We start from the raw sequence: 19,576 nt of genomic DNA on the forward strand, positions 1-19,576 counted from the left end.
AAGGTGTTTGATATAAGTTGGTGCCCATAGCTCATAGCATTTTTATGGCTTCTGTGACAAGCCTTTATTCTGAATAGGTTGCTTCAGGGGTGAAAGAATTGGCATATGCAAGAACCTGAGACCCATGAAAACTGACATTAACAATTTTCTGGACTGATCCTATGGGGTGGCAGAGATGCCTACCCATTCCCAGTTAAATATTCTCTACAACCTACAGCCCAAGACCCAATGCTCCTGTTCTTCACCAGTAAGAAGAATAGCGTTCTTTTTTAAACATAGCTTAATCAATACCTGTATGCATTAAGGCATTCTAGTCTCTCTCACACAAAAACTTGTTACTGTAATACACTGATTAAAAGCTCAGATTTTTTTTTGGACATGTACATTCAAAACTTTTCATTATCTCATGAAACAAAAATTAAGAATCTTTTAAAATAATAAATAGAAAATATTTATTATACAGCATCATCAAGATCATTTTGACAAAAAGGCCATTTTAATCAAGCATTTGACAGGCCAAAAGAAATAACTTTTACAGGAAGCTTAATAGCTTGTACAACCACATACACGAAGGTGAGTTCTTGCCCTTTAGATACACTTTATGTATGTGTATGTTTACAGTTTTTAACAATTACAAACGTAGAGCTACTATACTGAATTTCAAGAAAACTCCTACTCATGATATTATGATTAAACAGTAGTAAAGTCAGTGCTTAATGTGTTCAAATCAGCTAGCTCAGACAACCAAAAATTTGCCATAGGCATACATATCTATATATCTAGCAATCATTTTGTCTTATCTAACTCATGTCTTCAAAGCACTAGCCCTGTTGCTATTGGTAGCAACATAAAACATCTTACAGTAATAATAGGTATGAGAATATATAATCCCTTGCTAGTATGCTTATCAAGAGACAAATCTTTGCATTTTTTTCTTATTTCTTTAATCTATCTACAGTTTAAAAAAACAAAAAACAAAACGGTGAGCCAACAAAAACAAACCAGCAAACCCAATGCCATCTTTAGGTTTGACCAGAGACCTCAATCTTTCGACAAAGATGTAGTCGTTTCTTTGGGCAAAGTCAATTCATGCTTTTCACATCAAGATGATAATAGTAATTGGCAACAAGTCATATTGAAAGAAATACCATAAAAAGAAAAGAGTAAGGATTAAATATTGGATCTGATTTGGGGTACCAGCCAATTCTTTTAATGCTGCTGCTATATAATTAGATAGAAAAATAACAAACACTTTAATAGAAGAATTGATTACTGGCAACAGGCATTTTTAGACTAAAAATGAAATAAAAGGGGAAAAAAGTATAAATATGAGGAATTCAGAATAATTCTGGCAGAAAACATACAAGACCTATGACAAAAAGCAATTATGTAATTATGTTGGCATGAAAAGAACACTTCACAAATATCAAGAGAAAATAAAGTGTAGAAGTTATGGAACAGATCCTCAGCTGCAGTCAATCAAGCTATGACAATTTACAGCAGCTGAGGGTCTGCTCCATATGAGTGGCCTATATAACACAATATCAAATATATAAAAAACAAAAACCAAGCAATGAAATGAACCGAATCAAACCAAACAAACCAGAGTTCATTGAATTGATGCACTCAAGCCACAAGAGTTGGATCGGCATTTTGAACCCCAGAACATTTAAGAATGTTTGGGGCGGGGTTTTGGTTTAGGCCCATCTCTGGCAAATGTGTGAAATGTGGAGAGAAGAGGGTGTGAAGAAGGACAGAAACAGAGAAGCATAGAAATGAGCATTAAAAATGAAAAGAGCAGAAAGGAAAACCATACAGGCAAAATGGAAATGGAAGGAAAAAACACAGACACTGGGAATAAGACGTGTAAGTAGAAGAGGCTGAGAGGTAAAGGACAGATCTGAATAGATCTGGATCTTTGTGTAGATCCACATTAAGCACTGATGAAAGTTCTTGTCTCAATATGATTTTATTTTTAACTATCTGAAATAACTAGAAATGGTCTAAATACTTTTTCCAGTCTTGCCTTTATAGTTTTAATACTGGCATGTGCAAGATTTCTAAAACAGACTTTTTATTTTGGTTAACCACACTTGTTTCAAACATTTAAAGTAACAAGCTCTCAAAGCACTAGTTATCAGTAGCATATTTCCACATAATAAAATATCTGCAAAATAAAGCATCTATTATAAGGGTAACAACCGTCTTAGCTTATATATGAAAAATGTGTTAGCACAGCATACAAACTTTCAAAGATCTATAGTATATTTGTAACAATGCTATAAAACATGATTGGAACATAAAAATATCCATGTATATTTGTAAGACAATCTTCCAGTGGCAGTTATTAGACATTACATTTCACACATACTATACAGACACACACACACCACCTACACTCATTCTCTTGCTTCTACAATGGATTTTATGACTCACGATAAAGAATTGCCTTTTTGTTTAAAGTAGTAATTGTTGCTTTAAGTATACAGTTATTTTTGATGTATTTGTTCCTATAGTAACACAAAAAACAATGTAATCACATGGCAAATATATTGTATTATGAAAGGTTAGTTGGTAAATATTTTGCTACTGTAAATGTAATGTAACAGTTTAGCCACATGGCTTGCAATCTTATACAAAAGGGCAGTTCTTCTTAGTACTCAGAACATTACAAGTACTACAACAAAGGCTCTTTTAACCAGACCTCTTGAATCTTCATCACAAAAAATGTTGCGATTATCCTGGCCCCTTTTCAAAATCAGCACAAGTTAAAAAAAATCTATGTGAGCAACTGATTGTTCTGACAAAATTCTTTTAAAATCGTATGTCAGCATGTTATCTTTGCTTTCCCCAACAGACCACTACAGTGACTTGCATTTGCACTTTATCCCACCTACTAAACCAGAAAAAATATAAACTCTCAGACAGAGATCTCTTCCCTTGTTCCTGCCACACCCTGCCCCTTCCAGCTCTTGCGTCTGCTGCTTCTGTACAAGATGAAGAATTACAGCCATGAGATGTGCTAATGACTTATCCATGGTTGCATTTATCCAGAGTCATTTCCAAGCATTACCAAGAGTGTGTGTGAGTGTGAGTGATTTTTATGTTTACTCATTTTTTTTTGCTATAGAAGTTGTTTATTGGGTTTGTGCTTTGTCAGAATTTCCTATTGTCTTCTCAAAGTACAACACTTTCATTATTTTTTTTAACAGCTAAATAATTTAAGCCCTCAAATAGATCATTTTTAGTGCAGGTTACAGTTTTTGTCCCATCACATATAACATCACATTCTGCTTTCTCATGCTGCCCCACCCACACGTCTTAGTTCTCTCCCCCCTCCCGCCACCAGCAATTTCCAGTTGATAGCAGCCAAAATCCTCCTTGTTCACACCTTGATGTAATCCTCATTCTACAGGGTGGAGGAACTTTGTTTATAATCCCTCAGGATGACCGAAGCATAGGTCACGTTTGGGGGGGTGCAGAGCACTGACTCTGAAACTGGGGAGCTGGGCACCGAGCTGCCAGAAGCCACCGAATCTCTGAAAGGAGATTGAGGCGTCAGTGCTGGTGAGTCTTCCAGAGTCAGTTTGCTAGTCGCCCGCTCCTCTTCCTCCTCCTCCTCCTCTTCCGTGGTCTCCGGCCTCTCGTATACATATCCCTGGATGAGCTTAAACTTCTCGCTTTCCACCTCGTCAGCCAGCGGTGAGACTGGCTCTTCACTGAAAATGGCCATCTGGAGAGGAAGAACCTGCTGTTGCTGCAGTGGAGGCTGGTAGAGGACCCTCACTCCATTCCCTGCATTGGGCATGGGAATCACAGAGTTGAAGTCAGGAATGCCGGTGGCAAACTTGTTGACCACGCCTTGCACCTGCTCCACAATATATCTCTGCTGCAGCACCAGACTCTTGGGGGGCTGTTCAGGTAAGAACAGGTTGGTCTCTTCTGCCGTTGCCTGAAGTGGGGGTGTTGCTGTCACCCGCCTGTGCACCACCATGGAAGGGCTGCTGGGCTGGCTGAAGCGCACTGGCTCGCTCTCTTCTTCCTCCACCACATTGTAGAGAGTCTTACTGCTGATATCTGAAAAAGTCAGGCTCTTGCCTTGGCCATGGTAACTTTTAGTGAGGGGCTTGATTACTGCTGTCTGATTGCATCCCGTCTCCTTGCTCGTTACATGCATTGAGAGTCTGTGCCACATGTGTTGTCCCTTGGGAACATGTCTTCCACCTGGTTCAGACCATGACACAGACTTTCCATTAGAACTATGAATAAAATAAAGATGGGTTTATTTGCATTTACAATATGCACACATGTATAGCATAACAAACAAGCCTAGAGAAATACTTGGCTGCCTTGCCTCATTAATCGGTTCCCTTGCTAGTCAGATAATCTCAGAACCAGGCACAGAGAAATACTATGAAGAGAAACCATGATTTATCTTAAAAGCAGCAATTACCACACTTTGCATCTGAATCCAATTATTCCCTGCCAGCTACTGATCCTGCAGCCAAAACAGAAAACCTGACATTGAGGGCACTGGAAAGGTTACCCAAATTTTAGGCATGGCAGCTATTTTGGTTTACATCTAAGTTTGCTTGCTGGATCTTACAGGGAAAAATAACAGGCAGAGTTCTAATTAATGCTGACTGCTGTTTACATGAAACATTTCCAAAGTGATGGAAGAAAAACAAACCACAGTCTTAGCCCTTGGCATTTAAAATATTGATAGCAGAAGGTACTGCTAATAACTCTTTCTGTCCTGTTAGCCAACACCTTCTCCCTCTCCCTCTCCCAAATTTAGACATACATTAAAAGTCCCAGATATTAAAGGATTGGAGGGCCTTCCTAGAGGGAAATCCAACACTCTGCTACACTTTTATGATTTGTGAACTCAGACAGGAAGAGTGGCTCTCTCCACCCATCCAGGAGCCCTATCAAAATTAAGTGGGACATCATAGGACTAAAGCTTTGTTAATTGCCCCATCCACCCATGGAGAAGTATATGCACCAGGCCTCATCCCATTGATTTGAATGCCAGAAAAGGGAAATCAAAATAGCTAACAGGAAGATTTTTCATCTCTTTGCTGTTTGGACTCTTACAAGGGCTGGAACAAAGAAACAGAAAAGCAAAGATTCCCAGGGTTGGCCTGGGGTAAGCCCTGAAAAGGCATTTAATGCTGACAGATTACTACATCTCGCTCACCTTTTGCAACCCTAGCCCAGTGGTAGGCAACCTGCAGCCCATCATCTCATCCACGCATCGAGACTCTGCAGTTCTGCCTGTCTAACTGGCTCTGCATGCGGAACTGGAAGCATTTAAAAGAATGCCAGCCTGGAGGGTCCTGGACTTTAATCTCTTACCTAGCAGCCTCAATTTGGCCTCCAGTTTGGTCTCTAATACCTTTCCCAACGTCATTGTTATCTACATGTACCACAACCACCAGCTCCTCCCCAAGAGTGCACATAACTCTGACTAGATGCGATGTTATCTGTCGAAGTGTTATCTCCTCTTTGGAGCATAGGAGCTGGAACTAGGGGTGCTTGAAGTGGCTTCCATCATATCCAGGGTTTACAGTTTGGTTCAATGCTCTCAGCACCCCCACTATACAAATTGTTCCAGAAACCCTGCTCTGGAGCCCATATTTGTGGGAATGGTGACAGGATGCAGGTGCAGATCAAAATAATCTGAAAGGTATAACTGAAAATGTCATTCACACAAGACAGCTGTAAACAGGCTTTGTTTTTGACCTACTGCCTACAAAGAAGGGTCAAAGGTGAGGAAGAGTCAAACTGGACCAGACAGGCATCAATGCAATAAAAATGCAAGTCTTGCTTATTTTCCTGAAACAACATTAATAGGGCCTATATTTACACCTCTACCCCGATATAACGTGACCCGATATAACATGAATTCGGATATAACGCGGTAAAGCAGAGCTCCGGGGGGAGCGGGGGGCGGGGCTGCGCACTCCGGTGGATCAAAGCAAGTTCGATATAACGCGGTTTCACCTATAACGCGGTAAGATTTTTTGGCTCCCGAGGACAGCGTTATATCGAGGTAGAGGTCGACTAGCTTTTGTTGAGGGTAAAAATATAAATTTCATGCATATAATTATTTTGGTTTTTCTGATTTTTTATTTTTGATAAAACAATGTACTATGACCATTGTCGTTTTAGACTTCACACAGACTATTCAGAAGAGGTGATACAAACTTCAGCCTTTAAGAAAAAGAACTGTAGTGATGAACGGTGGATAGGCGCTGTCAAAAATATACTGAGTAAGGGTCCTCTCCGATATGGTGTGTCACTTTAAGGGTCACAATCTTAATGCTGCACAGTAATCACCTAATGTATGAGAACTGAGTTAAAGAGATTTAAGGTGACACTCCCTTGTGGCTAGGAGGAGGATTTACAGTTCTTTTCTCTGACCACACGTGTTCCAAAGGTGAGTGGTGGGTCTTTTCTTTCTGCCCCCCCTATCTTTTGCCAGAAAGAGGAAAAAACCTTGGTATACTGGGTTTTTCCCCAAACCAGACCAGTAGAGAGAACACTGTACTTTACTCTTCTAATTTGGCCTAAGAATAGGCACAGATGGCTGAGCACAAATCAATTAACTCAGACAGCAGAACACACCACAGTCCTGTGGTAAATTTTTGGTCTGTCCCACAAATTGCAGACCCCATTTGTGAAGCTCAACAGCTGACCATGATGATATCACTACTCCAACTGTACTTTTTCAATATACAGCCCATTTTTTCCCTTACCCAAGGGCATGACACTGAGTTTTGCCTCAAAACGGAACTGTTATTTGCACAGTTGCTGTTTGTAGTAGGTTTGGTGACAAGAAAATTAATCAAATCTATTTATTGTTTGTTAACTGCAGGTTTTCTAACAACCCTTCTAAGAGCTAGTCATCAGGTTGAGCTCAGTGCTTTGCAAGATTTTGATGACATAAAGCCCTTTGAATCATCCAGGAGCTACAGGTTTAACGCAATGTCTACGCAGTACAACATATCTTCTGAATACCATTTCTCTAAATCCCTGCAGCTAAGACTGTCTCTGTGCTGAATGTTCAGGCAATTTCACGCATGTCCTGTTGACACAACTAAGATGAGCTTATTTGTGCTTTACTGCCTGGGATATGTTTTGAGTGAGCGGCAGTTTCTCCTTCCTTTCCACATCAGATATGTCTTGGGCAATTTGTGTATTCTAGGAATAAACCCCAGGATTTTTCCTTTTTGTGTGTTCTCCATATGCTCCTCTGTTAAGTAATTTGGACACCATAAGCTGCACTGGCTGCCAATATCTTTTCACAGAGAATTCCAAGTGATAGTTTTAATTCATAAGCCCTAAATGCCAGCTTTTCTGCATACTCCCTGTGTGATGTTGGGACAAGTCACCTAAATTTCTTCTTGCTTTGATTACTAAATGCATAATAATTCCCTATATTTGTAAAGATAAATTCATGAATGTTTTTGAGTGATGTTACGGTGATGGGAACCATATAGATAGATATATTAAGATAAATGGTTTGTCTCATGGGTGACTGCCTCTTTATTTGTCTGATATTGTTACAGATATAATCAGTAAAGGAACCTGGGCTTGATCCCTCTACGTTTAAGAGAAGGTGATACATGCATTTTCTGAATCCTTAGCTTTGGAATTCACTCTGCTTCTCCCCGCAATATGCCAAAGCCCTGATTTGTTAGCCTCTCCAAACACCCAGGGGAGAAGGGGAGTATCTAATCATGCTGGGATGGGAATACAGTAGATTTGGCCTATGCCTCGTATTATTTGATTTATTACTAGTATACAGGAAATTTCATAACTAGGCTGAAGGGCTCATTAATCTTGCAGGGAAAGGCAGAACAAGAATCAACGGCTGGAAGCGGTATCCAAACAAATTCAAATTAGAAATAAGGCACACATTTTTACCAGTGAGGATGATTCACCATGTGAACAAGCTACCAGGGGAAGCAGTGAATTCTCAATCTCTTGTTTTCAGTTCAAGACTGGATGCCTTTCTGGAACATATGCTTTAGCCAAACAAAAGTTTTGGGCTCAATATAGGGGCAACTAGGTGACATGTAATGTCCTGTGATATACAAGTAAGTCTAGATGATCCAATGGTCCCTTCTGGCCTTAAACTCTATGAATTTATAAATCCTGAATTATTTTTATGCAGCTTGAGACATGGCTATCAAATCCATCAATAAAAGATAGGCCCAAACCAAAATCCAAGGTACTGAGACAGTTCAAACCTTCTCTATTTTTGATTTATTGTCTTATCAGCATTTCAGAAGATGAATGTCAGCTACTGCCCAATCATCAAGCAAAGAACCCCTTAGTGGCAGAGCTGGGGCCATTTGACCATTTATATCGCAGAACTAACCCTGCTGCGAGGGAGGGATGTTATTCTAGGACAGTGCCGAAGCAGATATCTTTGTACAAGGGTTACCACCACACCCCTCATGTACAGGTTACCAGCCCTTTCAGCCCCTAAAGAAGCAATTTATATAGCAAGTGAAGTCTCTTCTTAGTGCAGTTGTCTTTCCCATCCTAGGAAGGCTAGCAGAACATACTCTGCTTTCCTTCACGTCAGGACAATGAATCGTTCACAATGCTCCTTCCATCAAGATAGTCTCTAGAGTAAAGTATCTCTGGCATCAAAGGGGATAAGGGACAAAGGAAAAAAACATTAGTCTCATCTCCAAATCTTGTATCCCAGTTTGGCAATATTGACTCTGGCCTAATGAAACCCGGAGTCTCTTAACCTAATGGGCCACATCTGGTAGCTTTTCTCTGCAAGATTGATATTTGAGGCATGCTCACTATGGGCTCATCTCTTTCTCTCAACCTAATAAAGGGGTTTTCCCAAGAGTGAGGTAGATACATGCTGTCAAAATCTCATTATAGCACATGTTCAGGTCTTTGTCTGTTTAGTGTACTTGATTATCACCAAGAGGAGGAAATCACAGACTATTTTGGTTTTAGTCCATTTACAATGTAATTTCTAGCTCAGTAATAAGAGACTGTCACAACAGTTTTCACTGTCTGACTCCAGTACTCTCTGTGCTGCTGTATAATTAGAGCAGATTTTAACCTCCCACTGGCATTTCTGGAAGTTTAGTAAATTAAACTAACCTTTCCTTTTTTTTTTTGTAGCACAAAACAAATTGCTTTCCATGCACATGGGAGATTTAATGTTCTATGTAATTTAGAGGGCTATTTTAAATATATCTTTGAAACTATTTGATTAAAAAGTGGGTATATACAAAATGTTCAAACTCAGACCCTGGCTGGCGAAGTACAGTCTAGGGAGAGACTTGGTCTAGTGGTCTGAGTGTGGGAACACAAGCCAAGAATCACTGAATTCTAACCCCTGCTCTGACATTGACTCACTTGGACAAGTCTTCCAGCCTCTCTGCACTACTTATCCTGTCTGTCAAACAATATTATACGGCTTAACCCTGGTCTATACACAAATTTTGTACTGGGTATCAATCACTATGTTGGTTAGGGATGTGGGTTTTTTGTTTGTTTTCTACCGAATTAGTTGTACCTATACAGCTCCTGATGTGGACACTGGTGTAAAATGTGCTTATATTAGTGAAACTTATTCCCCTTCCCATATAGTAATAAGTTGTATCAGTATAAGCACTTTTATACCAGTGTAAGTGTACTCACCCTAGGGGTGTGTTGTTCTGGTTTAAGGGTAAGGTATAGTTAAAGTGGCCCAAGTTGTGTGCAGACAAGACCTTACTTACTAGCAATAGTGCTGGGAGGATTAATTAGTTAATAGCTAAGAAGTGCAGACTGCTAATTATTATCACTAGCATTCATTTTTAGTAGTTTGAATCAACTTCACCTGAAATACAAGACCACTTCCTCTTTTCAACTATCTGTCTAGCGAAGAGTGAATGCACCTTTGCCCTATAATTGTGTTGGTTGTTTGGGAAGGTTCACCAAATAATGTCCAGACTTTATGGGTTGTTTGTGAACTGCTGTCTTTGACTATTTATTTACACTGTGAGTGTCACTTAAGTGTTATTTAAGTGTGAGTGTCACTTAAATCACAGGGCATTGTTTCAGCTCCCAAGATGGATAGCAAATATTAAAGAATAATAATGAATAATTACTTATGCATTTCTGAGAAATAATTTGTGCTAAAAATTCATGAAAAGTTCAGAATTGTGAATATTTTTCCTGAATACAAGGCAAATCCTCCAAATACTCAAGAAAACAAAGAGCAGTGAATCAAAGTGAAAGTAAGTCAATGCTTTCATTTGTGAAAATATTTGTTGTGAATCTGATAGGTATATCTCCATATATTATCTCACAGAACTGGAAGGGACCCCAAAAGGTAATTGAGTCCAGCCCTGTGCCTTCACTAGCAGGACTAAGTACTGATTTTGCTCCAGATCTCTAAGTGGCCTCCTCAAGGACTGAACTCACAACCCTAGGTTTAGCAGGCCAATGCTCAATCCACTGAGCTATCCCTCCCCTTTTGACCAGATTTTCTTCTTTTGACTAGATTTCTGACTAACACAACAAAGTTCTGAATTGTAGTGCAGAGAAAGAACAGGTCCTACTTGGGGGATTATTGAGCAATGAGCAATAACTAGAGTAAATTTAGAAAAAATAACTCTTGATAGACAAAGTTGTTGTTGTTGACAGGACTGCAAAGTTAGTAGATGAAGGGAATGCAGTAGTCGTAATGGGCCAGATCTTGAAGTGATGTGAATCAACATAGGTCTCTTCACATAAATGAAATGGTCGGTTTGCACCAGATGAAAATTTGGCTCCACAAGTTTAAATTTTAGTAAAAGTGTGTGGTGCTGTTGCTTATAAAACCTGAATTTAAAAATGAATTCAAATTGGCTTGGTTAGTAACATCATCACAGACTTAAAACTGACTAAAAGGCCATTAACTATAGCAATGTATTAAGTTATGGGATACCATGGGGAGCAGAGTTAGGGCTGATTCAGTTCATATTTAATATCTCCATTAATAGTTTAGAAAAGAGACTAAGCAGCATATTAATGAAATCCACTGATATTAAAATGGGAAAAGCAGAGAACACCGTTTAAGACTGGGAGATAACGTAAAGGAACTTAGAGAGCTTAGAAATAGACAGAAAATAACTAAGTGAAGCTCAGTTTGGAAAAATGCAAAATAACACAGCTGAGGAAAGATAATTTAACATTAGTGGGAGATGGAGGTCTGGAAAGCAATAATGTTAAAGAAGACTTGGGGCTGATACTGAATAGCAAATCTGCCATGAATTTGCAAGGTGACATGGATAGAAAAATACCTATGGACTTTGCATATACAAAAGCATCACTCCATGGAGCAGTGGTCCCCAACCTTTTCCATCTGGCGGGCGTCAAAAAAAATAATAAAAAAGCCGAGTGCTGCCGGCAGAGCAAAAAAAAAAGCCGACCAGTATGCGGGCGCACTTAGACGCCTGCGGGCACCGCGTTGGGGACCCCTGCCATGGAGCATGGAAGTAACAGTCACTTCCTGTAGACCAGTCATATACTACTTAAGTTAATAAGAGTTTTGTCATTGATTCCAATGGGTCTTTTATGGCTCTTGTGCAAAACCAAATCAGTTCTGGTCACCATATTACCAGAAAGATATGGAGAAACTGGAAGGTTTCAGAGAAGAGGAACAAAAATTATCAGAATCTGGAAAGGATGGCATATAAAGGAAGATTAAGATAGCTAAATATGCATAAGTTGGCCAGACATCATGAAACAGACTTCAAATATCTAAAGGGCTTTACCACCAAGCACGGGAGTAATTATGTAGTGTGGTACCGCAACATATAGCTGAAAGCCATGGGATGAAATTAGCAAAAGCCACAGTTTTGGCTATGTGACACCAGTAAACCAAGTATCAGAGGGGTAGCCATGTTAGTCTGAATCTGTAAAAAGCAACAGAGGGTCCTGTGGCACCTTTGAGACTAACAGAAGTACTGGGAGCATAAGCTTTCGTGGGTAAGAACCTCACTTCTTCAGATGCATCTGTTGCTTAGTAAACCAAGTGTCAGCTCTGGCCAAGGCCATAGGCATTAGGTAAGAACTGACAAACTCATAGCTGGAAACCAAACCAGCTCACCTGTATGTTAGCTTTGTTCAAAATAGGTATTAGTCTTATAAGACTGTATTTAATGTTTAGACAAGTGATACATTATTCTCACTTGTAATGCCAGTATTCCATGCTATAAGAAACTATGTAAGCTGTGCTTTATAACTTTGAAAATATTTACTCTGAACTTGTGAACCCAGGCTTGGGAATTGTCCCCACCACCACCATTCAAGAGCGCTATCAAGATTAAATGGGCCATTAAGGAACATTGCAGCACAAAGGACTGGTGAAATGGCCCTATTATACCTTGGAGATGCTATGTGCAAGGGAGCTTGTCTTGTAGACTGGAAGACTAAACGTAAAAGATAAAGGTCTCTTTGCTGTTTGAACTCTCACAGAGCCAGACACTCTAAACTGAAGCAAGAGATCCCCCAGGAAAGACCTTTTGAATTGACAGATCACTACAACTCTGTCACTATTAGGATTTAGATTGCAACTCACTTGTGTGCATATGTTTGCTTGCTTTAACCTGTAAATAACATTACTTTTTCCTAGTTAATAAACCTTTAAAATAGTTCATTACAGGATTGGTACAGGCGTTGTCTTTGGTGTAAGATTTAGGGTACCAACTGATCTGGAGTAAGTGACTGCTCTCTTGGGACTGGGAGCAACCTGACTATTTTGTGATTTTTGCGGAAAGTGACCATTTATCACTGACTCCTGCTTGCCTGGGTTCCAAGATAAACTGGAGAGCTTAAGGGGACTGGCTGGGACTCCAGGATAAGACTGATTTAGTCATCCACGAGTTCACATTTGTTAGTGGCTTGGTGAAATATAATTTATGGAACATGCCACCAGTTTGGGGAGTCTGCCCTGTTTCTGACAGTCTACCCTGAGGTTGGCACTCATGGTTATGAGCCACTTCAGACTGCATGACATTCTTAATAGCAGGAAAACTTCCTGATAGTGAGTTCTATTAGCATGTGGAACAGTCTTCTAACAGAAAAGGTGAAGGCCGATTGAGTCAGACATTTGCTTGGACAACATGGGGAACAATTCTGCATTGGGAGAGAGATGGACTAGGTGATGTCCTATGTCTTTTTCATCTCTAACCTGCAAGATTCTCCAGGATACTCTGACTTTTGCCTTTTCAAAATTTAACTAAAGAAATCTTAAAAGGGCCGTCAGATATGTTCTAAGCTGCCCTTACTGCTCTGTCACCGTTTTGAATGCAAACTCAACATGGTTGCCACAAGAAGCTATAAAATCTGATTGTAGAAGCCACAAGAATACCTCACTTTTAAAATGGTGGTATTATATACCATACTATGTAAACAATCAGACACGAGAAGGAGTCAGGGTGATATGGGTGTATCTGAAAGTTTTAGTAGTGGTTGAGTGACTCTGGATAAAATAAACCCCAAAACTCTTTGAATTTCCAAATAAAATAATATGTCTAATTATGCTTAATTTTTATGCCCCTGCATTTCTAGGTTCCCTCTAGGATATGGGATGGAGCTTCCTAAGCTGTTGTAACTGGGTGCAAAATACCCAAGGCTAGATATGGCCCAGATCAAGAAAAAGTGCAGGTCTCTGTTTACTGTTTACATACAACTGGAAGGGAGGGAGTTGCAAAGTTAAAGGTTCCATTTTAAAAAGGGGGACCTCAAATTCACACATGTACTTATTGCTTTATTTCAATTTCTGGGAGTTGGTGAAGTTAAAGAGGGGCCCTTCAGGAAAATCATCTGCTCTTTATGAACCCATCTTAACCTATTACCACCAAAAGCCATTTTTAAGGCTCATTTATTTTTTGATTTTCCATTAGTGGTAGGTCTCCTGACTTATACTGGCCGAGGATATTTTTTACTATTTTTTAAAAAGGGGCAAAAATAAGATAAAAAAGCTGCTGCCTTTCCTTGCATAGCAGAGTTTTATAGTGCACCTTTGTACACTTTTTAGAATTTTTATTGTTGCACAGTTCTCTATTTGCCTCCTAATGGCAGGTCAATATCAATCTTCCCATTTCTTAATCAATCCTCCCTGATGTGCAGTTGGGACTTTGAAGGACTTGTTCTAGATCAGAAAAAAAGGGCATGTTATCTTTGGAGTGAGAGTTGATGAGAAAATATTGTGCCAATCCTTAAATTGACTTTATAAAGTTTGCCTTTCATTGAGGCAAATATGGCTGCTGACAAAACACTGCAATACCATCACCATTTACATCAAAATACTCTTGCAGTATCTGATGCACCATACCATATTTTTTTCTACTAGACAAATCAGAGGGCTGAAAACTATCATTAGTGCTGCTTGTCAGTAGTATGGACTCCTGAAAGGCGCACAGAAACACTGGAATGCTAAATTCTATGACACTTCACTGACAGGATGGTGGAGATAAACTGTAGCCCCAATTATAAGTAGCTTTGTATATTGCCCAAAATTGTTGTGCAAGTGTATAAGAAGTGGACTTCCACCTAGTCACTACGCTGTCTTCCCTGGTGCAGCAAGCAGGGTTATAAAGGAAAAGGCTAGGAGTGACCACAGACTTTTTGCACAACAGCTAGCATATTTTCAACAATAGTCTCATATTTGCTTAGAGGGTTACTGCAAAGGTTTATAGCTAATAATCTGACCAACCATAAAACTGTTACAGTATTTTGGGTTCTAAATAAAAATAAGATGCAGAATAAAAAAATTCTCATGTCATTGCCTTAAAGAGATACTTTAAAAACCCAATAGCCATTATAGGCTAGATCCTGCAGATCTCATTTATACAAAGCTCCTCGTGTCTTCCCTATTTTTGTGAGTCCCACCAAACCAGTGTTTTATGTTTTCTTTGCTGGCTCTATAGCAGCAGTTCACTAACAAGTGCTGTTAGCAAGAGCAGTGCACAGCAAAGATGTCTTGTCATGAGTCAGCCACTAAAGAAACTGAAGTTGTCAAAAGCACACAGGATAATCTCAACTCCATGCAAAATGGTAAAAAGGGAGAAAAAATGCTGGCTAAATGGAAAAAAGATAAAATTAGTATGGAAATATGTATTTGCAAACTTGTAAGTAGGCATTTACAGACAAAAGTGAAGATAATGAAAAATGAAAGCTCTAAAAAAATTACTCAACCGTGTCCTCTAAAGAATGTATGGACAATCAGATTAAGGCATTGTGCAAAACAGGGCACATAAGCAAATTCCCCATCCTTAATGGCATGCACCACATTTGTCCCATTATTAGAAACGATAAACCCATGAGAAAGAGAAAGCAAGGGGTAAAACCGCTATTTGTCATGCAGCTTCTCTTACACATTCACTGCAGTGTGGGATTTTTCAAAGCTGCACATGTGCCGACGGACACTGGCTGGTGGGCGAGAATTCTGGCTGCCTCTTCCTGAAGATTGAAAAGAAAAAGACACCCAGTGAGTGGTTATACACATGTACACACATGGTGGTTGTACCACTCAATAGGGTGCCTGTCCCTGATCTAGTCCCAGTCTTCTCTGGATCTTGCCATTCCTCCTCCTCTACTTTATTTTGTGACGTACTGCAACTTGCAAAAAGATTTTTCCTTTGCTACTGCATGACTTGTTTTCAAGTGGCTTCTCATGGTGTTTATACTCATTCTCTCTACTGATACCATAAGTACTTAAATAGCAGATGGCAATGCTGCTGTGCATTTAGTCTTCGATGAAAACTCTCCCCTGGCCTTCTCCAATGGTACAAAAGGAGCAGTATGCTCTTCTTATCCTTTAAGAGGTTTACTATAGGCTTTTTTAAAAAAAAGTATATGCTTAGTTCATACTTTTCTTCTATGGCTCTTACTTCAATAGTTTGCTTTTCTCAGTGTTACCTTTCTCTCACTCTGGCTACAGTAAATAGTCATTGGTATTCCTTACATGTGGATCTTTGTTTCTCATGGATATAACCGTGCTTTTGAAGGGTAGGCATAAAGTTTAGGCTCTCTTAGATGATTTAATGCCTCAAAACTGAAAACTGGTCGCTTTGGATGTTAACACTGCAGATAATGGAAGGCAATTTGCTCTTTCATTTCTTCTCCCTGCTGTGCTATATAGTTAACAAAAGCAGATGTAAGCTCCCATGCTGTCTTTCACAGAACCAAGAAAAGAAAAAAAATGCTTCCACAAAAATTTCACGTACTTTTGCAAGTGGAGTGTAGGGACAGAATTCTGCAAAAAGTTTTAGTTGGGTTGAAAATGAAATGCAAAACAAAACTCAGCATTTTTTGTCCACAACGAGAAAGTCATGGTGAGCACTTGCCATATCCTTGTTTATCCCCATAACAAAGGGTCGAAGAGTGGCATGTACAAATACTGCATATTCAGTTCAGCTTCTAACGATTAAAAAAAATCAACTTTTCTCACAACACACTGATGTACAGTACCACGGAGTGATGTATACAGCAATGCATGAATACTTGGTTTGGGGCTGTAAATGCCTTGAGATTACTTCCATGCTATTATAAATAGATTGCAAGTAAAATTTGCTATGGAGCTATTTCTCAGCACTCAAACTATCTACCGTACAGTTTCTTGAATAATTAAAACTCTTACCAGCAATGACAAGATCCCTGAGATTTGGAAATTTCAAGCCAATCATAATTGGGAGCTTAGCTACTGTGACCTCTTCTTCACCTTACTAAATTCACAAAGATTATAGAGCTTCAGATTAACAGAACAACCAACGTTTCTATAATTATTTTCCATTTTCTTGGTTTATTGGCAGAGCCAATTGCTATATTTAGTGGACAACATTGTGAATTATGCCTCATTGCTGATTGCCTTGTTAAAAATCAGAACCAGTAGTATATTCAGTCACAGTGGCTGATTTTACCAGATATTTGACAATATGCAACCAATTATTTGAGACCAAAATCTAGTTCTAAATACAGTCCCATCATATGTATTGCTTCAGCATGCACACCATGTATACAAAAGAGGACACAATGAAACAAAAGGATCTGGTCTTACGCCATTAAAAACAATATCAAAACTTCCTTTGACTTTGAAGTGTGGCATGGGATCGAGTTGCTTTTGAGGCAACTGATTCTATTGGATCTAATCTAGACATTTCGCTATCATTTGGGGGATTTTTTTGAATCTTCTTTCTACTCTATATTTCCTCCTACCCTGATACATCCTCATGATGACTTTTCCCATTTTCACACTCTAGGGATATTTTCTTGCAATGAATTCCTCATATACAAAAGTGGGAAGGGTACAGACTTCCAGACCCAATCAAAAATCTCCCTAATACATTCAGAAAGCATCTTTATTCTTTTGTCCCAATGGTGGCTGGGCCATCTTAAGAGCTGTGTGTCCCACGATCAAAAATAGATATTACAACCCCCTAAATGCCCTCTACATTTTGTTGGAAAGGTGTGTTCCTTTCAATTCTGTCGTAAACTGTTGTGCAGTGTTGCTGACACTGTTAAGTAGGCTGCCATATTCCACCAAAGTGGTGGCAATATTCAGTGTAAGCCAAATGATCCCTATATCACATATATCTTCTTTCAAAAAATTTGGTACCCTGTCCATCTTTGTACTGTGACACCATGATTAAAAGACCATTATTAAGAGCTCTAGTCTCCCACTGCAAGATATAGATACTCACCAGCCATTCAAATATCCTGTAGATAAAGAACAAGCTCTACTGTGTGTTAAAATGAGTAGTTGCCATACCATAATGAAGGTGTTTAAAATACTATCTAATGCAGACAGGGGTCCACTAGCACAGAGTCTATCAGAGAGAAGCCTATGATAGAGCATGTAGGGCTGCTTAGCTGACACAAGTAGGCCTAAGATAAAACAAGACACGCTTGAACAAGTAACGGCCGAACAAGCCCGAAGAAGTATTGGCTGAAACAACTAACTATTGTGGGTATGTTTACAGTAAACAAGTAGGCAGAAACACCCTGAACCAATACGCTTGCCTTACGCAATCTGCAAAGTGATTGGTCTGTAGGTGCAGGAAGTATAGATGTTAATAGCTCAGAAAAATGTATATGAACTGTGTGGTGTGTGACATGAATTGGAATTGTGGTATCACCCCATACCTAAACCCCCTCCATCTGGGCCTGGCCAGCATGGGCAAAAAGCTGTTACAAAACTAACCTGAGTGACAAGCTGGAGTTGAAGTGAATGTTTGAAATCCCAGACAACTGGATGAAGTGTTCTCCCAGAACTGGGCAAGGTGTTCTGAATAAGCTAAGTGGAAGTCTTGGAGGGAATCCCAACAGAGCAGAGGGTTCCTGAATGAAGTCCATTAACTGCTTAACTTAGTTCTTCTAAAGTTCTTTGAAGCATAAGAATATTTCTAGCCAGCTGCTCAGAATTCAGGAAAAGTAACAGGTCTGTTAAAATATGCTTCAAAGAATGGGTCTGACAGAAGAGTTGCTTTTCTCACTATATTTTTCCTTAAGCGTAAATTAATCATCCCATGAGTCAAACAGCTGTGTCAAGATTGCAGGAAAGTGTAAATTGCTATCTGTGATTGTTTTATTTCTGTATAGCTGTGAATCTTGATGTAGTCACCCACAACTCAGGAATTACTATCTCCACTAATCCAACATACCTTAATCTGAATGTATTTGTCCTGCATCCAAGACGACTAATGTGCAGGGCATTGTTATTATTTATCATATATACTGCAGTAGCATCCAAAGAAGAACGTGCAAATTATGGATTTTTCAATCCGCTGGCAATTTAAAAAGCAAAACAAAACAAAACAGCAAAAGTGTTTCAGGTCAAACAAATTATTTTGGAATTTTTGGAAAGCTCAAAAGTGAAAAAAAAATCCATAAAAATAATTTTGGGTCAAACAAGATGTTTAGTCCAATGCCTCCCCCTCCCACCGAAAAAATGTTGTTTCATTTTTGAGCATTTGTTAACATTTATTTATTTATTTTAATTGAAGGAAGTTTTGAAACAAAAAGACATTTCAAATTAAAAAAATGTTCAGTTTTGAAAACTCTGAAACAAAACTGAATAATTTGAAATTTCTCCTCCCCTCTCCCCTCAACATGAACAATTTGGCAACTGACACGAATTCGCAAAACATTTTTGGGTCACCAAATCTGCATTTTGTGTGTGTGTGTAAATAATTTCATCTGAAAAATGTTGCCCAGGTTTAATCCAAAGGTGCAGTCAGGTGCGGGGACCCACTGTGCTAGTTGTCATTGAAGCTATTTGAATGAGTTCTAGGTTCACTCTGATCAAAAGCACACAGGTAGGCACAGTCTTTGCCCCAAATTGCTTAAAATCTCTCTTGAAACAAGTGAGTGCCGTAAACAAAAAGAGGATAGGGTGTTGGGGTAACAATGAGAATATCAAGCTGTTATTTGGGTAAGCTCTGCATACAAATCAATGGTCCTGAATCAGTCAAAAGCTTTTTTTTAAAAAAACACAAATATCCAATTTCATATGTAAAGGGGAAAATATCCCCTTTGTGTCAGAACATCATGACTTAAATCA

General features: G+C 39.1%; 1 protein-coding gene across 2 annotated transcripts in view; it reads right to left on the reverse strand.

Annotated features, from left to right (window-relative positions):
• Positions 1-456: 456 nt before the first annotated feature.
• GRM1 (glutamate metabotropic receptor 1) overlaps positions 457-19,576 on the reverse strand; it is a 260,224-nt gene continuing 241,104 nt past the window's right edge. Inside the window, exons 9-10 of one of the 2 annotated variants that reach the window (XM_034765470.1) lie at positions 15,393-15,477; positions 4,125-4,259 (exon numbers count right to left, since the gene is read on the reverse strand). In XM_034765470.1, the coding sequence (XP_034621361.1) occupies positions 15,417-15,477 (61 nt within the window). In that variant the 3' untranslated portion in view covers positions 4,125-4,259; positions 15,393-15,416. Of the gene's footprint in view, positions 4,260-15,392; positions 15,478-19,576 lie in introns of both variants that reach the window. The other variant, XM_034765469.1, reaches the window with a different exon arrangement.

This window comes from Trachemys scripta, chromosome 3 (genome assembly GCF_013100865.1).
Source record: "Trachemys scripta elegans isolate TJP31775 chromosome 3, CAS_Tse_1.0, whole genome shotgun sequence".
NCBI classification, from domain to species: Eukaryota; Metazoa; Chordata; order Testudines; family Emydidae; genus Trachemys; species Trachemys scripta.